Source organism: Juglans microcarpa x Juglans regia, chromosome 6D, assembly GCF_004785595.1.
Source record: "Juglans microcarpa x Juglans regia isolate MS1-56 chromosome 6D, Jm3101_v1.0, whole genome shotgun sequence".
Lineage (NCBI taxonomy): Eukaryota > Viridiplantae > Streptophyta > Magnoliopsida > Fagales > Juglandaceae > Juglans > Juglans microcarpa x Juglans regia.
The window spans coordinates 33063900-33085347 of NC_054604.1; the positions used below are offsets into that span (position 1 = coordinate 33063900).

At 35.3% G+C, this 21448-nt stretch overlaps 3 protein-coding genes across 4 annotated transcripts; all 3 read right to left on the bottom strand.

Annotated features, from left to right (window-relative positions):
* LOC121268802 (MYB-like transcription factor ODO1) lies at positions 1-2117 on the bottom strand. The gene is made up of 2 exons (XM_041173064.1): positions 1721-2117; positions 1-1036 (listed from the first exon to the last, which is right to left on the bottom strand). Exons 1-2 carry the CDS (start codon positions 1981-1983, stop codon positions 487-489), a joined length of 813 nt encoding a protein of 270 aa, XP_041028998.1. The 5' UTR covers positions 1984-2117; the 3' UTR covers positions 1-486.
* A 7860-nt stretch (positions 2118-9977) lies between these two features.
* Positions 9978-15130, bottom strand: LOC121235097 (FAM10 family protein At4g22670-like). 2 transcript variants are annotated; one of them, XM_041131331.1, is made up of 12 exons: positions 14822-15082; positions 14649-14700; positions 14393-14548; positions 14206-14293; positions 14021-14101; positions 13849-13913; positions 13150-13290; positions 12214-12330; positions 12032-12123; positions 11923-11971; positions 11589-11646; positions 9978-10288 (listed from the first exon to the last, which is right to left on the bottom strand). In XM_041131331.1, the coding sequence occupies exons 1-12, from the start codon at positions 14929-14931 to the stop codon at positions 10191-10193; spliced, it is 1107 nt and encodes a 368-aa protein (XP_040987265.1). In that variant the 5' UTR covers positions 14932-15082; the 3' UTR covers positions 9978-10190. The 2 variants fall into 2 exon arrangements, with proteins under 2 accessions (XP_040987265.1, XP_040987264.1); XM_041131330.1 differs by having other exon boundaries at positions 11923-12123; positions 14822-15130.
* Positions 15131-16559: 1429 nt separating this feature from the next.
* Positions 16560-20413, bottom strand: LOC121235802 (non-specific lipid transfer protein GPI-anchored 7-like). Its single transcript, XM_041132220.1, has 3 exons — positions 19807-20413; positions 19302-19337; positions 16560-16815 (listed from the first exon to the last, which is right to left on the bottom strand). The coding sequence occupies exons 1-3, from the start codon at positions 20126-20128 to the stop codon at positions 16727-16729; spliced, it is 447 nt and encodes a 148-aa protein (XP_040988154.1). The 5' UTR covers positions 20129-20413; the 3' UTR covers positions 16560-16726.
* Positions 20414-21448: the final 1035 nt, after the last annotated feature.

Below are 21448 nucleotides of genomic sequence, written 5' to 3' on the forward strand. Positions count from 1 at the left end.
TAAACAAAACAAAACGAACTTTTCCCTTTATTTTTAATTTAAACATATATACAGTACTATGTACAAAAGGTGGATTCATATAGAAATATCCCACTAACGTACGTACACTTTGTAACATTGCTGCTCAGCACTGTACTTGTCCCCACCTTCGACATAAGTTTGAGCAGTACAACATTAATCAGGAACCAAATTAATAATGTCACATTTTTAGTGATCATCAACTCTCTGCTTCTGTACTATTGTTTTTACTTTGGTTGGTGAGGGACCTCATAAGATGCAAGGTTCACCTTCCACCTTCCAAGAATATTCTGGAACAAAATACATAAAAGTTCAACGTACACCAATGACCCCAAATTCAGCCTGCAGACGGACATATATGGTGTTCTGTCACGTACGTACACGTGCATATTTGCAGCTTTTAAACATTTTTTTTCTTGTCTTCTTGGCGACAAAGTCCTCCAGACTCCAGTTTGGTACTACGACGTCCTAGTACTGCTTTTCTCCCATGTCTAATGTGTTTAACACGTTTAGTTGATCAATATCGTTGAAACAGTCGAAACCAAAATCATGAATCCCGAAGTCCTGACAATCCAATAACCAGGCACAATTCTCCTCCAAGGATGGCAAGCCCATGTTACAGATCATATTTTCTCCAATAGGTTGGTTTTCCCACGTTGCAGCATCAACTAGGGGAGCTTCGTCTAGCCACAAGCTGTTCACTAAAGATTCATTGTTGCAAATGTTGTCTAACAAAAGGGACTCGTCGCTTGAACAATTTTCGGTTGGGGAGCTTGAAGAGTTGTCATCGGAGTTAATGATGCTATCATTTTCCTGCACAGATTGGTTGCCAGATGATTCTTGTAAGTGAATAGCATTTGATGGTGTTTCCTCGGAAAAAGGTTGTTTTTCATGAAGTGGTTCATGAGTGACAGGATCAATTCCCATCTTAAGAAGCTTTTTCTTGATATGGGTGTTCCAGTGGTTCTTAATCTCATTATCAGTTCTTCCTGGCAATCTGGCTGCAATCTTGGACCACCTAAGAATAAAGTTTATTAAAAACAATAAGCACAAGTAATTAAGATTATATATAGCAATGAATTTAATGGTAACAATCAATATGGATTTCTTGAATATTAAAACATTAATGCTGATCTTGAATCTTAAGCAACAAACTGCTCAGAGTTCCTCTAAGACAGTAGACGATGCATTATCTGAAAGCGAATTCGACACGAAGATACTGCATCATGAACAAGAAAAAGGCTGCTAACCTATCTAGAGGGTTTCTCCGACTTCAAAACCATGACTTGCACAGAGATAAATATATATCTGTCCTAGGACTATGATTTGAACCACAAATCCTTCCTTGCTCGATTCAAGTGAAGTGCCAAAAGAATCAAACTTATTAATTATCAAAGGGTGTGCATAACTCTTTTCAAACGCGTCAACTTCAAGTTTCCTCGTTAAGTAAATAAATTCAAATGAATTTATTATATATCTTTCTCAACGCCATGATTGACGACCAAAAAAGGTTGTAATAAGCTTGCACCTTACAGTAAGACTGCATGATTTTGATATATCATTAAGGCAAAAGAATATGTGCATGGACTATCACTACAACAAACACCATTAATCAAATCGTGGAAGCTAGTAAAAGCTCCAAGCACAACATAATGCAGAATGATGAAACATATGTCAATAACAAAGAAATATGATCAGTCACCTGTTGCCAAGACGTGCATGAAGATCAATAACCAATTGTTCTTCAGCTTCACTGAGAAGGCCCCTCTTCAGGTCAGGGCGAAGATAATTTGTCCAACGAAGACGGCAACTCTTGCCGCAGCGTCGGAGCCCGGCGAGCTTCGGGACAGCACGCCAACAGCACTGGCCATTGGTGAGGATGAAGTTGATGAGTTTCTTGTCTTCCTCAGCCGTCCATGGGCCTTTCTTTACCCCAAGTTTGTCACAGCAAGGTTGCCTCCCCATATCACTAGCCTAGGCTCGCAAGTCTAATACAAGTCTCACGTCTGCTACTTGCAATGACCCAAAAGCCCCACACCCACCTTTATATAAAACCCTCACCTTTCCCCTGACAAAATTGGTGCATATAATATGAACACAAACTCCAAACCCAAATATATTATGGAGAGAGAGAGAGAGATTGCGGGTACCACCATTGTGTAGTGAAAGGGACATGGGAACTAAAATGGGGATTCTCCTATGGACCTGCTACACAAACGGGTGATCATGATGAAAGATGGGAGAGTCAAGGGCAGAGCTACATGTAATCATCCAAAAAGAAATGTTGTACTTCCCATTTTCCTACACAAACCCACTCCCCCAGATTGCACTCTTACTCAACCGTTCCATCACCCATTTCGTCATCATCACGTTTACGTGTCCTTGTTATTGTGGAATGTGATTTAGTGCTGCAGATTCCCGTAAGTCTCGGTATCTACATGCAACCTGAACCGTTTGTTTAAAGGACTTAAGTCTTTGATGTGTTTTTTTATTCATAATGAAGAGATCTTTCTAACCCGCTTAATCATTTTATCATCTTTTTGAATATTGTGTAGGCTGTGCTGTGTTCAGACCAATCTCTGCGGTACTGCTCACAGCAAGCCTAGCTACAGCTTATTGTGACAACAATTATTAATGACTTCTCTACAGTTTCAAGAATCACCTTAAATTCCAGCCACATGTTTTTTCTTCTAGTACTATCTCTCACAATATAAATTACATAATTGATCAAATAGATGAGGCATCTAAGTTTGACTAAATAAATTTGAAGTCAATACGAGAAAATCTTGGGGGGAAAAATTCCAAATCCCTTACTGTTTTTCTTAGATAAAATAAGATATATTAGAGTATGTTTAGTTAATAAATTCATCTCAACTTATTATTATAATTTTTTAAATTCCAACACAAAATATAATAAACAATTCAACTTTTTCAAATCTCAAAATAATAATAATATTAAAAAATAATATTCTATCAATATTTTATCATCTCAACTCAACTCAGTTCAATATTTAAACACAGCCTAAAATTAAAAGTTAAATAAAATATTGTTAGAATATATTTTTTTAATATTATTTTTATTTTAAAATTTGAAAAAATTAATTTTTTTATTTTATTTTTTACAAGAATTTAAAAAAATTTTAATAATTAGATAAAATGAATTAAGAAGAGTTATGAAAATAAACGCTACGTAATACTCGCCAACCTACATAACCTACATAAATGTATTTTCTCCATGATTTCTTCATAATCAAGTAATACTGTACGTACTGTGCTTCATTATAAGATCCGAAACAAGAAGACTTTAATTTCCCTTCTCTTTCAAGGGCTTTGATCAGATTAAAATGCATAGTGTATATATACTAGTACGGATAGAAACTATACAACTTTTTCACACGAATATTATTCCACTCTGCTGTATTAATAATCTTTGAATTTTTATTTCTTTAACAATAATTTATCCGAGTGTACACATATTAATAAAGTGGAATATTTGTACACGTAGTTTCTAGCATTTTCTAGTAGTACTTGCATGCATAATAATAAGGAAAAACCATTACATCAAGTCACCAATAATAATGGAAGAGTTGGATTAATGCCATCTATGACGTCGCTGTAAAGACATACGGGCTCGACTGACCAACAAATAAAAGAAGTGTTAAGTCTACGTACAAATAAAATTAAGTCTACGAATCAAAAATTACATCTCAAGTTTGCTAAATATTAAAGAATAAGTTTATAATTCGCTAGCTCCAATATATAGTTTTATAATATTTTTTGCAATGCATTTTAGAAGAATATGTTGTGAAACCAACAATGACAAATAAAATAAAAATAAACACAAGTAAATAAACAAGTAATTAATCACATGACATAAAATTAACGTGGTATGGCAACATATCTATGTCCACAGAGTTGTAGAAGATTTTATTATGCTGAAGAGTTACAAAATACACTTTGATGTAAAATTTCACTGTTCAGAACACTCAAAACTCTCATTAAGTATATATTTATAATGTCACACAGTGGAAACCTTAATTTTTACTTTTCTGCATTATTCGTTCAAGCAACGTGTAGAGCGCGCATTAAACGAACTCTCTTTCTGAGCTTCACTCGAGCAAAGTGTCAAACGCAAGTCAAGTGAACTCTCTACCAAAAATTTTTCTGATCGCAAACAATGCAAAAAATTTCGGCCAAACCGAATTGAACATGGCACAAGCCTAATTGAAAATCTACCAAAAAATCATAACACATTCTTGTCAGATCGAGTCATCAATTCGGGCTGATACACCAAGAGGACCTGGCTCCACAAACCAATCAGAACATATATTCTTTCTGTTAAGTGAACTCATGTAGTCTGCATGAAAGTTATGGGGTATAAGAAATAGGATCGCAAATATGTGCTGTCAACCACCAGATGAGATCTTACACTTGTTTTTTAGAAATTTTTTCCTCTTTGCCTAAGTAAATCAAGACTTTAACCACGCCCACTCGATCACATACACATGCGTGCAAATCTTACTAAAATTAAACAGACCCCAAAAATGGTTTTAGTACTATCTTGGACACGGACCAGTACATATGCGTATGTTGATTCTGGTACGCAACATTACATGAGGTCGTCTTCCACGAACACATAATTCTAGGTTAACTGATTGGTTTCATAATTAGAATCCGATTGCATGCAAAGCATTGATTCATGCAATTTTTATAATATTTGATCGATGAGGTCCCCGACATCAAATAAAAGTTCTGCAGATAAACCTAATATTGCATGCTAATTCAGGGGATGTTTGGAAAAGTTTTTCATCCCATCACATCGATCTCATCTCATCTGATCATTTACTTTCCAAACATCATTTAAATACAAATACTTTCAAACTAATTATTACAATCTTTTCAATCTAATCATTACAATTTTTCCAAATTTTCAAATAAAAAATAAAAGATAATTCAACTTTTTCAAATTCTAAAACAAAAATTATATTAAAAAATTATTTTAACAATATTTTAAATTTATACTATTTTTTATTCAATTTTTTCTCTCTCATTTTTTAAAATTCAATACATACTTAACTCAAACTATCTTATTATTATTCACAAACTATCTTACTACTATTTACAAAATTTTCATATCATCTCATTCCTCATGCCTAAGCATCCCTTAGACTTGATATAGTACGTACGTAAACTCTCAGCTTTTAGTACCACGTACGTGTCGTGCCAAAAAGCACATACACCTCGGAACGTCATAGTTCAAGTCGTACTACAATTTATTTTCTTCAATATTCTCATCAAGTTGTTAGACTTTACTATATATATAGTATTGCTAGAATGGGGGCAGTTGATCATCCACATTTGTTGGTCATTGACTTGTATCTCTGTATGTAGGTGGGAATATATAGTTCAATGTGGACCGTTTTCCCTCCAAACTCAATATATAGCTGAGTTTCGCGATTATTATGGCATTAGGTGTCTATCTACATATAAACCAATCATGTTTATAAGCTTACTTGGTAAAAGGTTGTCGATCATGATAACGAATTATCTCATCCAAGTTTTCTTTGCCTTAACGTAGTTTGCAGTGCCAGGTGGTGAAAATCAAATGGAAAAGTATTATATATATGACTTGCAAGACACTACAACAGACAATTATATTGAATATTGTATGCAAATTCTCTTCACCTATCCAAACATCTAGGTTTCTGTACGTGTATATGGGAAACACGTAGTTTCCCCATGCATAAGGAAGAGGAATACCATTCATGTTTTTCAATAATATTTTACGTATCATGCTCGATCTTCAATATTTTACATGCATGTTCACCAATAAAAGTCACACTTGCTGGGTTCTCATGATCTCCCAACAATTCTATTAATGCAAACACATCCACGTTGATCGTAGAAACTCTAAGATCCCAACATCTCACGTTGACAGATCATCATCATGACCTAATTTGAAGATTTTTTTTTTTTTTAAATTCTTCTTTTTTGATATATAGTAGGCATTTATATATTATTAGATCTAAAGGTTTTTTTTTTAAATGTGAGAAACTGGAGTTATTTATAATAGGTTTTATATCAAAATGTTGTAAGTCTTGTCGCAAGGAAACAAAGTGTGGCATGTATTGCTTGTAAGGGTCGAACTGATTGGTTTAAGTACAGCTGCCATTACAAAGGGGAAATAATACACTTTCCACTTATCTCCAATTAACAAATGTAAGTTTTACACTTTACATGACCTAGTACTTAAACTATCAAAATTAGCACATTGCACTATCTAATTGTAATAAATAAATAATAAAAAAATAAATAACTGATAAATAACACTGATCTTGTCAATCCTGACCATCAAGATCTAGAAGAATGAAAAAAATATAGGTGACATAATTGTAAAAAATAAATAAATAAATAAATAACTGATAAATAACACTGATCTTGTCAATCCTGACCATCAAGATCTAGAAGAATGAAAAAAATATAGGTGACATATATCATACAATATTGATAGTTAATTAGCCCTTAATATATAACTAGATCAGGATGAATATTGCAATTCGTTTTTTGTAGCTAAAGGATGCCATGTGTTCATTTAATAGTGTGGGATGCAAAACGCAAAATAGAGTAAAAATAGTTTACCCCCAAAAATAAAAAATAAAAAATAAAAAAGAAGGTACTGGAAATTACAAAATTGATGTAGGCGGCTGGCCGGGGTGTTAGGTGCCATTAATTTATTTTCCCACCACCCGGCCTGCATGTACGTACACCTCCTGATTTTCTTTGTACGGGAAAATTATAGTCAACCATATGAACGGGGATTCCGCTCGATTGATCCTGCCAATTGTCCTCTTCTCTCTCGTCCATAGAAAAGCTCATGTTATATATCATTTGCGTACAAATTAATTTACAAGGACGTCTGTGATCGATGCATGATTATATATATATATATATATATATATATATATATATAATATGTATATGTATACAAATAATTATTTCAGATGCACATTAATAAAAGCATGAATATACTACATGTTTAAGGCAAAAAATATTTCAGGCCACACGTACAATAATGACATGATCAGTTATTTTTTATAAGCCAAGCTAGCTAGCTAGCTAGCTTCACTCTGTCTACATGATTAATTGGGTTGGTATGTAGATCCGTTTCTAAAATTTTATCAATGGATCGCGCCTAGCTAGCTAGATTGTGACACATGAAAAATAATAATTATTATTATTATTATTATTTTTTTTTGGTATTTTAAACCAATTAGTTTAATTACACAGTAATACTTGAACGGATGATCTATCCCACTTTTTGTTGATGACCAATATCGATGAGAAACCAATTAATTAAAGCCTGAATCATATCGTATTCATGCATCACGCAACATCAAAGCACATCCAAAAGTGACTTCCTATCTACCAAATTGAAATTTGCGAAACGTTGAGATAAAATGTTATCAATATAGTATTAATGCATAGTAGATTATAATAATAATAATAAATTCCTCATGAAAAGCATCTGCCTAGCTAGTTGCGTAGCTATAGAGTAATGCAGTCGTCATTAAGGCATGCAATTTAATTAACAACATAAAAGCACCAAACAAAGTAGATGGATGTTTGCGGAGGCCGGGCTGACAAGGCAGGCATGGAGGGTCTGTCTATGCCAAAACTTCAGTTTTCAGACATGGGATAATAAATATATTTATATATATAATTATATGTTTGCCCCCAAACATTTTCTGTAATTAAGAAAGAGATATACATGCTGTTTTGTAGCTAGGGATTATATATATTATTTGGGACGTATAATTAATTGTAGAGAAGTTTAATTATCCGAATTAATCAATCCACTGAAAAGTTGAAACATTCATTCAATTATAGAAGAGAGACCATTTTTCAGAAATTGAAATTAGGTCGGATAAAAATCAATATCGTAATTAGTGGTCTAAGAGTAAGACAATATCGATCGGAAGGGTGGAATATGATCTTGATCTAATATTGAATAAAACCCAGATTGATCTATTGCTTTTAACCCTACAAGACACATCAGATCAGGTCGCATAAATGTCTAATATTTGCAGATAAAGGTTGGTAGGAGGAAAGCGGAAAAGTAAGTTTGTTGTGTATTTGTTGAATTGTAGATCGATGATCACCTGATAATGCCATCCATATATATATGCCGGCCAATCAAATACGATCAACAGGACAAGCAGCCATATATAGCAGAGGCATATTGATATGGACTCGTGAAGAAGAACTGATCTTTGAATGAACTTTAAATCCTGATCAGCAGTAGTAGTACTAGATCATCCAATTGTCTATACTTCGATCCATATGTCTTCATCTGTTGACAGGCTAATTAATTGGTCAGAAACATAATAACCCCACGAAAGCAAAATTTGATCTCACGTTTATTTATATTTTATCTTGATAATCATTAATTTACGAGTTTCAGTACGTACTCTTAATTTTCTCCCAAAAGAGTGAGCGCAAAACCCATAGTTAGCTGTCTTGAGTAAGATAGCTCACCTATGGGGGCTGATCATCGCAAACACAAATCATTCATCAACAAAGCACTAGTTTGCGTAAAATTAGCGGTTCTCAGTTCCGATTCAAAGATAACATATATTCTGTGGGCAACTGATCCAATTCCATGATGGGTAAAAGCAGAGAATATTACCAACTATCATAGTACTCAAGCTTAAACTTGAGGCCGTCTGAAAACGAGTTGGCTACCAGACACTAGTAAGGGGAAGCTCTTTTTACAGCTTTACATGATGACTAGATGCAATTGACGAACGAAGGAGAGATCAGTAGGCATATTAATTTCTTTCTACCGAATGAATTATGGGCTGACAAACAAAACAAAGGGGGGGTTAATTAAGTTCGTTAATTACTTTTTTTCTCTAGATGAAAAGAAAATTTTCAAAAAAGTGGGTCGACTGTAGAGTTGTGCGCAAGGTAAAATTTTCGTTGCCGACATATGACATCCATCCGGAAGCACTTTCTTGACAATTAAAACAGGTTAGGATTAATTTCCCCTTCTCTCAAGGCTAATCATCATTAAGCTTCATTGCTTAGCTTAAAATGGTGTCAAGACTTTCATCAAGTGGGACTTATGGGCAAAGACTGTACGTACCACTTTAATTAGAAGGAAATGACGCTCGATTGCATACACAACAGAATTAACATTCACGGACAGCGCATGACAATAGAAACTTTGAAGATGAAGATGTAGAAAACAGTAGCTGCCTAAATGAGACAGAAAATACAAGTTTGTAAAGTCCCCACTGCCGTAGCCATCGGCAACAAGATGATGGATATAGGCAGACACCGTGCCGGGAGACCGCATGGATTTAATTAAACAGGCAAACCAGACGTAGAAGAACGACAGCACATTCGCGGAAGAATGGTATACAATGACAGGTCTACAATTAAATTAGTCATAGAATTTGATCACAGAATTAATATTCATGTCGAATACCCGAATCTTCTCTCTCTCTCTCTCCCTCAGTATATATGTTTGTAAAATATAATATACATGTAGAGTCTAGACACAATATTTCCGTGGCAGGTTCATCAACGTTAGTTAGGGGGGGCCATGGGCCAGGCAGCCTATTGGCGCCAGTGACACACACCAGCATGACCAGGTTTGGGCCTATTAAATATTCTTATTCTGCGACCTAAAGCCCAAAGCACTGGACAGGGCCTGTACAAACCAATCTATAAATCATTGCATTCGCATGTCGGCTGATATTATTGTTGCTATATATTATTACAATAACGAATAATTAATTTAACTGAATAATTAAGCAAAATAGATTGAGTTTTCTCTTCACCTCTCAGGTCGACATTGCCTCATCCCTTGTGAAGTATCTCATTTCCATCTAAAACAGAAAACGGTGACCATAAAAGGGGTCCAATGGAAAGCTACAAGTATGTCCAACAAACGCACGCAAACTGCCTAAATTAACACATCGGCAAGATAGATCATCAAAACCAACACTCTCTCGAACAAATTCTAAAATCAGAAATAGGCAAGCAGCCACCAACGTTTTGGATGTTGGAATGATAATACAACCTCAAATGTATCATAAAAAGATCTTGCCTGCCTGAACTTGCTGAAAGTTGATCTTCCACAATAACGATTTCAATAATAAAACAGTTTACTTGGGTCCTCCAAATTTGCCCATCATCTTTGCAATTACAGGAGCCACCTTGGGATTTGATTGATGCTTCGCAAGATTCGCAGGGTTTTTCATTACTGCAAAAACATCAGCCAAGAACACAGGAAATGACGGTCAAACAAGCTATAAAGCGTTGTACCCATTCGCACATGCAATTACGTTCTGAAAGAATGGAGGGGGTTCTAAATACTACTCTGACCGAAACAACAAAACCTTTTTTTCCCACACCATGTACTCCCCTCTCTTCTACTCAAAGTTTTCAAGCACGCAGAAAAAAACAATTTGCCTTCGATGGGCGTATGCTAACCTTACATTACATTCACACAAAGTACAAAATGAAAATAATCACACGTTTCCGAGTTCTAAGTTAAGGTCATAACATGTTTACCCACTCAATATTCAGGACAGCAATGACACAGCAATTACAATAGGAAAGGATTGCAAACATGTATAGTAATGTCAAACAAACAAAAATACTGCATTGTTATCTCAAGGAATCCTATTTTGACTGAAATTCCACACTTGCATTGGCCATTAATTTGATCAGATCATTCAACAACACGGATCAGGGCATCCTCTCGCCTTCACATTTCTTCCATCTTCTCTCCTTATTGCTTTTGGGAGGAGAAACTTCCCACAAATGCTCCAACTTAATGACATCTTTATGGCAACATCCAACCCACCAAAGCCAATCTTCTCTTATCTACTTCTTTTATCCCATGTAATAAATTAATACCTAATTCTTAAATTTTACTGCCCTAAAGAAAAGATAGATAGATATATACATACTAACGGTGTGGCAATTAAACAACCCCCACCCCCAAAAATTAAAAAAAAAACTAAAAAGAAAGAAAGAAAGAAAATAAATAAATATACAACAACGAATGATGGCATAAGCCCAAAGCAAGAGAAGTCCAATTTTCTCAATCTCCACGAAATGCCATTGACGATAGAAAACTACCATCCTACCAACTACCATCCTACCAACAAGGTAGTGTTATCATGCGCACCTACCATCAGCTAGCATCTACCTTACAAATTGCAATGGTAAACCTAACCTCATCTTGTTCCATAAAAAAATAAAATAAAATAAAAAAAAAAAAAAAAAAAAAAAAAAAAAGGCTCCTGAAAAGCTAGCAAGCACTAACCCTTTACAGTAAAAGGCCTAATATCAAGCAATGGAATAGAGATGATGCAGTCCCATTGAAACTTAGATAGACGAGAATTTAAATCTATTTAATCCAATCTTCTTCTTAATACTAAAATCTATTTGATTCAAGATGAAAAAATCTAGCAGATGAGATAAATAAATAAATAACTAAGAAAAAATGAAATAATCATAGCAGAAATCAAAGAACATGAGAATAGGAAAAGTACCATCTTGAAGAGCAGCCATGACTTCTGGATCACTAAATGCCGCCATCAGTTCAGGGTCCTAAAAAATAGTTAGCAAACACACATCAAACCATTCTATAAAACGCATCCTTTTTTAAATGCTGAACTGTGCGATATAATCCTATGGAAGAAGAGACAATATATGCAGGAAATTTCATTGCATTATATATTTTTCTGTATTTAAGCCGAAAACAAAATAGCAAAACTTAGTAATACCTTGTCAAATGTTCCACATATAGGGGTTAGCTAGAGTATATCACCAATAGTCATGAAAAAATATTTTTTAAAAGAATCCTACAAAATCCCATCAACTTACATTCATTATTTTACTAAAATCAACATTTCCAGGCATCCCTCCTGGCATGCTACCAGGGAAACCTCCAGGCATACCTCCTGCAAACCCTCCAGGCATACCTCCTGGAAACCCTCCAGGCATCCCCCCTGAAAACCCTGGCATGCCTCCAGGTTTCTGACTGGAGGATGACTCTTCTTGCTTCTTGGCCTTCTCATATGCAGCCTTGAACAGAATGCACAAATAAATTATTAGATCTTATAGCAAAAAGATGGCTGGATAATTTTGTTAGGAGCCAAATGTAAAATAGGTTACCTGAGCTTCAGCACGGCGACGTTGTCTTTCACGTTCATTCTTTCTCTCCTCTCTTTCCTTGTGCAACCTTTCATACTTCCGACGATGTTCCTCGATCCTATGTGCATTTGGTTCAACCTGGACATAAGATGGCACAGAGAGAGAGAGAGAGAGAGAGATGCCTAAATAAGTCAAAAGACTAACACAACAATATGCCATGTCTAATATGCCAATGTACATGCATTGACAAATAGCGATCAGCATCTCAAAGTACATAAAATACAATATGCTTCGTATGCAAAGAAATTTGCACCTTCTTGATGTACATAATCTTAGTTCATCGTTCAATAGGCAACATATAGCTTCTCAAACCCAAAACCCAGTCAGCTACAGATAAGCAGACAGTTCAATCCTTCTCTAAGAATGACAACTTTTAAGGTTTACAAAGCAAGAAACCACTCCATCAAAAAATTAGAAAAAGTAAGCCTAGACTTTCATCAAACTCGTGTAGGGTAGTAGGTTGGGTCCATTGACAGATAGATCCAAGAGGACATAAGATATGTGAGCAATAGATGAGGGTATGCAAATTACATCTTACGAAAAATATTGCATATGTCTGTTGAAGAGCATCCAAGAACATTTGCGATAATATAGTCCTATTTAAATCTTTATTCTAACTTCTTATCAAAAGAAAATATTAACATCTTGCATATACATAAATAATTATTTAGCACATGCAGTCCTAATTCTTCTAATTTATAATGGACATCGAAGTGTGATTACCACGACATGATACAACTACACGGGAAAAGAACCACACAAACTGATTTTTTCAGTTTTTTTTTCCCTCTCGGTAAACACCACACAAACTGATATCAACATAATGGTAAAATGCACATTCTAAAACTAAAGTCAGCTACTCAGATGATACTAATTTGAATCAGAGAGAGAGGAAACCTTCTTAAGTACGGAATTGATTTCCTCATCATAGTCTAACTTTGATGCCAGATGAAGATCCTTTGCAGCCTCTTCCCACTGACCGAGGATTGCTTGCGCCATGCCACGAGTCTTGTAACCTTTAGCAGAATCTGGATTAATCTGTACAATTTAAAACTAACCTTCTCAGAATATTGCACCGCACATTGCAACGAGCTATAAAGACTGGAACACAGAGTTGAATGCATGGCTTCTCTGGGCTTAAAAGCATGACTAAATTAAACATACTTCCAGACAAATCACCATAAATCCAAATAGATAACATTGTGTATAATTAGCATCTAACAATGCACGTTGTGCAAAATTAGCATAGGTTTTCTTTATTTTTTTCTCAGAAAAAAAACAATGCACGCCACCAGATGCATTGATCAGAATACTAGTACCAAGAGCAAACACAGTTCAATGTCATTGATACAACATGATACATACAAATGCCTTATCATAATTTTGCTACTATTTACAAAAGTCTATTCATCCAACAGAATAAGAATTACATATGGGCATACTTACAAATATGCTACATTTTAGATTAAAAACAACACTGGTTCTGAATTAAAAACTTTGGCAAACAGCATATATACAACCAAGTACATAGTGTGTGAACCATAGAGAGAAGAGAAAAAAACATTTTTCATAGCGTACAACGAAAGCAATACCAACCTCCAAAGCTGCACTGGCGTCACGGATAGCCGCATTTGGTTTCTTCATCTTGACATAGACACTAGCTATAGAGAAGATCATACAAAAATTAAATTAACATTTTATAAAGCCAAAAATTACCTCAGGGAAAAAAATGGCATGCAACACTCCGCATACTCAACCCAAATCGCACCTCTGGTCGCATACATGATGGCTGACGTTGGATTGAGTAAAATCGCCTCCGTGAGATTCTCGATCGCTTCCTCCAAGTTTCCTACATTCCACAAAACCACAACATTCATAAACTGCCGCGCAACATAATTGTTTGTTAGACATAAATGTAAAATGTCTAAGTTCAAACATATACTTATTATATACCTTCAGAAATGGCTTCCATGGCTTTGGCCTTAGCAGTCTGCGCAGCATCGCGGCTCTCCTCAGAGACCTCGATTGAGGAATCTCCCATCTGCAAGTATATTGAATCCTCCGTCAATACGATACAGAAACACCCCTAAAAAAGCACGATGAAATTAAAAATGCAAGTTAGACTCGAAGAGAAAAAAACCTTCTGCGGGGGATCATTATCAGGTTCCACCGTCTCGCCCTCGAGCTCGAGGTCGGACTCGATTATCTCGTCCTCTTCTCCTTCATCGTAAGCATTCCCTTTCCCGCCATCCGTGTCCGCCATGTCCTCGTCGCTCTCCTCCACGACAAAGCTCTTCTGCACTTCCAAGTATATATATTTACATAGATATGGTTGCATAGAAATAAATAAATAAAGTGATAAACCCCATAAATTATAAAGAGCAATCAGAGAGTACGGATTTGGAGTCGTCATGCTTGTACGCGGAGGGTGGGAGCTGGGCACCGAGGCTGAAACGAATCGTTTTAACACCATCAAACAGATAAACATGGATTGAAATAGCAAGCTTTGGATTGTTGTTTATGCGAAGAAAATGCGAAATTAGAATTGGAGTTAAAAATTATGTATTACCTCTCGAGATAGTCGCGGAAGAAGGAGAGGGAAGGGTCGCTGAGAACGTAGGGATTGGACTTGCACTGCTCGATGAATTGCTTGAATTGGTTCAGCTTCGAAGCGTCCATTCTCTCAGCTGAATTAGGTTGGATTAAGAGGCTCTTGATTCTGTGTATTTGATTTGAGTGTTTCTGAGCTTTTTCTTTCGGTTTCCTTTTCGTTTTGCCTTTTTCTAATGTAGAAGGAAAGTAGCAAGACCCAAGACTCAAGTTTCCCGACTGGCCCAAGCCCCTTCTAGCAGCTTCTATTGGACAAACACGGATGGATAGTTTGACCCGAATTTTAGTATTATAGTATTTATTAAAATATTTAAGATTATTTAAAATTTTGTTTAATTAATTTAAAAATATTATAATTCATATAAAATTTGAGCGTGCTTCAAATTTGGAGTTAAAACATTTAAATTTTCTTGGCTTCCATTTTGCGGGTTGCATTATATATGTCTACGAGGACCATTTATTTTTTACTTATTTTGAAACATAAAAAATTATATTCATCATCCTCACATCATATGTTATATATAATTTATTTTTTCTTATCAAATATATGATATAGGAATAATAAATAGAAAAATTCAATTAGTTTAAAAATAATAAAAAAATTAAAAATAAATAAAAATAAGTGTGTCAGTGTGATATATTCAATATGTAAAGATGATAAATAGTAAAATTCTTTGAAACAGTCCTGGACTTGTGCAAGTATTCTGGCTTTGGCTTTTTCCCTTTTTTTTTTTTTTTTTTTTTTTTTTTTTTTTTTTTTTTTTTGCTGCTAATTTTGGACACGGGGATTGAAGGTCTTAGATTTTTGCGGAAGAAAGACATCAAAATGAAATTAACCATGGATGTTTGAGGCACTTTTAATGCGGCACTAATGCTCTTCTAGATGGAGTGATGGTGCTTTAGGACCAGTTGAGATGGGAACAAATAAATATATAAATAATAAAAAATTACCTCAACAGTATCAAACGTGACATTGGGGTGAGTGATTTCTGGGATGGATTATGTCTTTCTGTCAATCATTTCCTCTTCATAAGGGACAGATCACTCGCAAAATATGAGTCGTGCTACACGTATGGTGGGTGTAGTTCGATATAGGTCATTTGGCCTTTTTAATTTTTTTTTATAAATTTTTAAATATTAAAAAATATTTACAGCATCATTAAAAAATAATTTTTTAATCATTGAAAATAATTATATCGTGATCTATTATTAGGGATCCTCAGGATAAGTAACACTATTCGCAAAATATAATGCATTAGAAACTCGAAAAATATAATGATAATTGGCTAAAAAATAAATACCAAAAAGCGGCCGAAGAGATCTTTTTTAGTAGTGAAAAAATTCTCTTTAAGAGTTTATGGATACACATAAGTCATACCATATTTATTATTCATTTAATATTATTAAAAATATTTATACAGATAATAATAAATATTATAAGACTTAATTTTAAGAGTAGAAAAGAACGAACTTTGAAGAGACATTAATCCACTTCTTTGATTTTACTTGTGCGCTACAATTTTGCACTCCCAATATTTTAAAACGAGGATATTAGTAAAATTGAGTTATTGTCCTTTTCAAACGTATTCAACGTGGATGTTTTTGGAAAGGAATATGAACTTTGTTTCAAATGACATGCGAAACAAAATGCAATCACGTCCAAACGTCGATATCTTTAAGAATAACACAGTAGATCATTAAGGGTAATAACACTGGAATAATCAATCAAATAACAGTAGAAGCTAAACACGTAAAAGAATTGTAACCAAGATATCGGAAGGCTGGTGCTCGATCGATACCGATATGATCGCAGCATTATTTTCACTCTGATAAGTGTCTCTGTTCCTATATGTAGCTAGGCAGCCTAATAAAACATCATAGAAGCCAGGAAGAAGAATAGAGCAGAAAAGCCAGTCCACCCTATCCTGCCTGCTGCATCATTTCCAGGTACTCCTGCAATGTTAGTCACAGTTATTAGGAGGACAAAATTGAGTGTATAATTTGCTACATATCTATGTGGAATACGTAATTTTTTCCTGTACTCGAGACTTCAGATGCAAACATATGCAATAGAACTTGATACCGCAATCTTGTGTAATCAAAGATTAGATGCCCATGAGGATCAGGATACTACCAAGCCACAAGGGAATTGAATGTTTTTTTGTGTTTGTGTTTCATTGAAAAACGATCTATCTAAGAAACATTAGCAGTATGATCTACAAGACTCTAAAGTCTGCTTTGCTTTTGTGAATGAGTCAAGGGAACGCCTCGAGAGCTTCTGTACTTGCTGACAAAAAACCTAGACACTTGAAGGCCAGCATTCTATCAGTCAGTGCCCAGGGTGGCAAGAGTGAGTGCTATCAAAGGCTTATAGGAGAAGCAAAGGACTGGTTGTGACTAAATAAGAAGAGGTAAGCGGCGCGTTCACCCCCACCTCTCTGAATTTAGAGAGTGAAAGAACCCAGCAATTAAGAACATGACAATTAAGAACCCAGCAAAGAAAACAATGTGTAAAATTAGAAGCCAAATGTGTCAACATAGACTAGGAGCAATTTGCTTATAATTTTGCATGTGTACTCAATACTTTCTCTTCCCTTTCATGTATATGCCACATATTCTAATAGAAATAACCAGGTCTGACTAGAGTGCACCAAAATCCCTTAACTTTTCTGCTGTTTTTAATTCACTTTGTGCTTAAGCACTAACAAGTTTTTACTACTTAGATGGTAAAAGCAGCACCAGAAAGGGAAAAGGCCATCTCATATTAGGGGTGGGCAGCGGGGTAGCGCCCCGTCCCCCGACCGCCCCCGCCCCAGTAAGGCGGGGCAGATTACCTTGTCCACCGCTGCAGGGTGTTGGGGGACCCTGCCCGCATCTGGGGCTTCAAGTGGAGGTGGGGGCGGGATGGGGTGGAACCCCGCCCCGCTCCGCCATTTGTAATATATATATATATATATATATATATTAACTATATATATATATATATTATATATAATACATATTATATAAAAAGGAATACCCATGTCACATTTTGTGCCTGGGTATTTTTTTTAATACCCCTGCCCATCAAAATGATGGCGTTTTGATTATAAGTTAACTCCGAGTCGAAGAGCCCCCTAGCCCATTTTTCTCTTCTTCTTTGTGATTCCTCTTCTCCTCTCTCTTTGTGCGATTCTCGGTTCTCTCTAATTTGCTGTTTGCCTCACCAATCACCATCATCATCTCGAGTCGCCGTTGCCATCGTAAATTTCCATCGCCGTCTCAGCCTCAATGCGAAGCAAATAAGTAGGGTTCAATGGCTCACTCTCGAATCTCTTCGTGAATCGCCCTATATTTTTTATTTTATTTTTATTATTTGTGGATGAAGATTGGAGGATGAGATTAAAGGAGGATGGAATTGTGAATTGTAGAGGATTTGATTGGGCATGTGGTTTTGTGAATTGCTTGATTGTGCTCAATGTGCTGTGAATCACTGAATTGTTGTGGAGATTAGAGGGGCAAGGGGCGAACGGTTGGAGGTCCACCCTGCACCCCCGTCAACGGACGGGGTACCCCACCCTCGCATGGATGGGGGTGGAGCCCAAGGGAAAAATCCCAACCCCCGCCCATGCGGGTAGGGGGCGGGTAGCACCCCTATCTCATTTTATTCTGAAGCAAATCCAGAGGGTCAATCTATCACTGGGTACCTATAATTTATCTTGCAAAATGGAGAAGACTAGAGTTCTAAAATGGTCCCTTTAGTTGCTAAAATGGTCCGGATTGGATACAATAAGCATCTCATTTCATCTTATTATTATAATTTTTTCAAATTCTCATATAAAATATAATAAACAATTCAACTTTTTCAAATCTCAAAACAATAATAATATTAAAAAATAATATACTAGCAATATTTTATTTAATTTTTATCTCAACTCAACTCAATTCAACTTAATATCCAAACCGCATCTTAAACTGAGAGAGAGAGAGAGATGTTTTAACTCGATTATGTCTGACTCTCGTCATCAAGAAAGCACAGAAAAATAAAATCCGACCCTGTTTCCCTCAATTAGCTGTAATCAGACCATAGATAATATTTTATATCATTCTAAATTTTATAAAAACAAAAGAAAAAAGAATTTTGAGCTGGCATCACCACCTATTCCACTGATACATATTTAAGGCTTAAACTATTTTTGGCACATTATTTAACAATTGGGCAGGCCCATCAGCAAACTTGAAAACACCCAAAAAGAATTGTAGGACAGAGGTAGCGGATGGATGCAACCTAACTTCCAGACTCTCCATCACTCTTTATCAGTTCTACGGACATGATTGATCAATACGTGCAACGACCATACTCAAGGATCATGATATCCGCTTGTGCTTAATGGTGAGAAGAACTACGTTTATTGTTCAGTTTCTTTTAAAGCAACATAAGCAGGAAAAGAGATCGTTACCTGGGGGAGGCTGCGATGTAGGCGACTGAGCTGTGCCTGTGGAAGGAAAAATATTGAAAACAAATAAACGTGAAATTAGTTGAAAAGCAATTTGAGAATAAGAATATGTAGATGCGAAAGGAGTTACATTTGTAAGTGAAAAGGGGAAATGTGAATATTCCAATTGAAGTTATGATGACAATAGGGTGATGATCGAGCTGAGAGAGGGGAAAATGACCATAATTAAACTAGACAATATGAGAAGAAACGTAGAAATTGAGAAATTTTGAGAGACAAATTTCAGATCCAGCCGTTCTATTATCTTTAGCTTCCATTGATTTGATACTAAATTTCAGTGAAATTTAGTTCCCTTCACATCATAAAAATTGTGAGGGGCTGATGCAATCTATTTTCTCGATTTCATTGCAAGAACTACGAAACGGGTGCACCAAATACCAAAAACTTGTGAAACCTGAACCAATTCAAGAACCCAAAATGAGTAGAGGAAAAGAAGCAAAAATATTACCATTGCATTTACTGAGGTCGGTGGTGACATTACAGGCACGGGAGATACGAAGAGCCTCCGCAACGGTGATGCCAAAAGACTGAAGCACGCCGGGGGCGTTGTAAAGGTTGCAGAGGCAGGTAAGCTGGTTGGTCACGGCGTCTTGGATGGAGCTGCAGCAGTTGGCTGCTGGGGTACTGTTGGAATTGATGGAGCTAGAGCATGGGATCAGTTTCTGAGCGCAAGATGTGTTGGCACTGTCCTGTGCCTCTGTCAAGGTTGTCATACCCACCATGAAAACCAACATCATGGTCATCGACACGGACAATTTCCCGCCACCCATTTTCTTCTTTTCCTTTCTTTCTTTCTTTCTTCTCTTTCTGATGTTGAGTGGGTTTCTGTTCCTGATCAATGGGTATATAGGTCTTGCCTGCTTTTCTTTTCGTGTCCTCTGTATCTTCCTCGGTTTCGCACCCGTGTTTCTCTTGTTTCTGGTCTTATATATCGACAGGGGAATCGTGCAGCTTTTGCTTTCCCGTTTCTGGTCTTAAAGGGGGTGCAGTCAAAAATAAATAAATAAATCTTGACGAGTCGTCCCAAAAGAATCGTAAGAGAATAAACTTATTTGTAATTTCTCATTTGAATGAATTTTATACAGTTCTAGAATGATTTATTCGAAATTATTTTATAAATGGTAGTTATTTTCAATTAAGCTGAAAGAGTCTCAACCATTTAAAGGGAAATGGATATTATACATGAAGGAAAATGATAGTATTTTTCATCATTTTATTTTTTTATTTTGACTATTTATTTATTTATTATTTTTATTTAATAATTAAAAATGGATTATTAATATATTTTTATTTTTTAAAAATATTTTAAAAAATGTGGAAAATAAAAAGGAAAAAAATAAAAAGGGGCACGCCGCTGGGAGTAATTATTCCTTAATTAAGTCGACATTTTGATACTTAAAAGAGAAAATGACAAAAATATACTTGGTTCTCATAACCCAACAACCACATTAGAAGTTTCAAGTTTCGTAAAATATTCAAATTAATCAATCGTTGTGATTATTCAATATGCTTTGGAACACTAATTTGATGGTGGATGGTCGTAATGTAAGATTAAAAACTTTGACTAATTGTCTCATGTCATTCTTTTTTTTTTTTCAAATAAATATGTGGAAATCTTCTGCAAGCGGATGCGAGAGCAATTGGCCTCGATCGAGGCATGTGATGACTATGGTAAACATATTGACCAAAAATATATTAGATTAATTATAAGTAAAGAAATTAAGACCCCGATCGGTTATAATTCAAATTATTGCCCCTAATCATGACCCATTACTATATTTTAAACTAATGGAGATCGTGCTATTTCTATGAATAATTAAAGTAATGTAATAAATAATACTATAGGGTTTATTTCTACATTAATAATGCAAGCACTGCAGCGGATCCTCATGAGTGGATTGTATTATACTCATGAATAAATATTTTTGAAATGGAAAATGACAGGGATATCGCTGGAACTCTTGCTCCAAATTTTTTTTTTTTTTTTAGTTTTTTTTATTAAGAAAGTGTTAATGTTTAATAATATTGTAAATTTTCTTCTTCTTTTTTAAAATATTTAAGTTTTTTTCACATATTATTTTAACACTTTT

Excerpts from the sequence above, each read along its gene's own strand:
- LOC121268802 (XM_041173064.1), bottom strand. The coding sequence starts at position 1,983 with ATGGGGAGGCAACCTTGCTGTGACAAACTTGGGGTAAAGAAAGGCCCA. Across the intron at positions 1,037-1,720 it reads CATGCACGTCTTGGCAACAG|GTGGTCCAAGATTGCAGCCA; the intron begins GTGACTGATCAT and ends CTTTATTCTTAG.
- LOC121235097 (XM_041131330.1), bottom strand. The coding sequence starts at position 14,931 with ATGGACGCTTCGAAGCTGAACCAATTCAAGCAATTCATCGAGCAGTGC. Across the intron at positions 13,291-13,848 it reads ACGCCAGTGCAGCTTTGGAG|ATTAATCCAGATTCTGCTAA; the intron begins GTTGGTATTGCT and ends TAAATTGTACAG. Across the intron at positions 10,289-11,588 it reads CATGGCTGCTCTTCAAGATG|TAATGAAAAACCCTGCGAAT; the intron begins GTACTTTTCCTA and ends ATGTTTTTGCAG.
- LOC121235802 (XM_041132220.1), bottom strand. The coding sequence starts at position 20,128 with ATGGGTGGCGGGAAATTGTCCGTGTCGATGACCATGATGTTGGTTTTC. Across the intron at positions 19,338-19,806 it reads CGACCTCAGTAAATGCAATG|GCACAGCTCAGTCGCCTACA; the intron begins GTAATATTTTTG and ends TTCCTTCCACAG. Across the intron at positions 16,816-19,301 it reads TACATCGCAGCCTCCCCCAG|GAGTACCTGGAAATGATGCA; the intron begins GTAACGATCTCT and ends CTAACATTGCAG.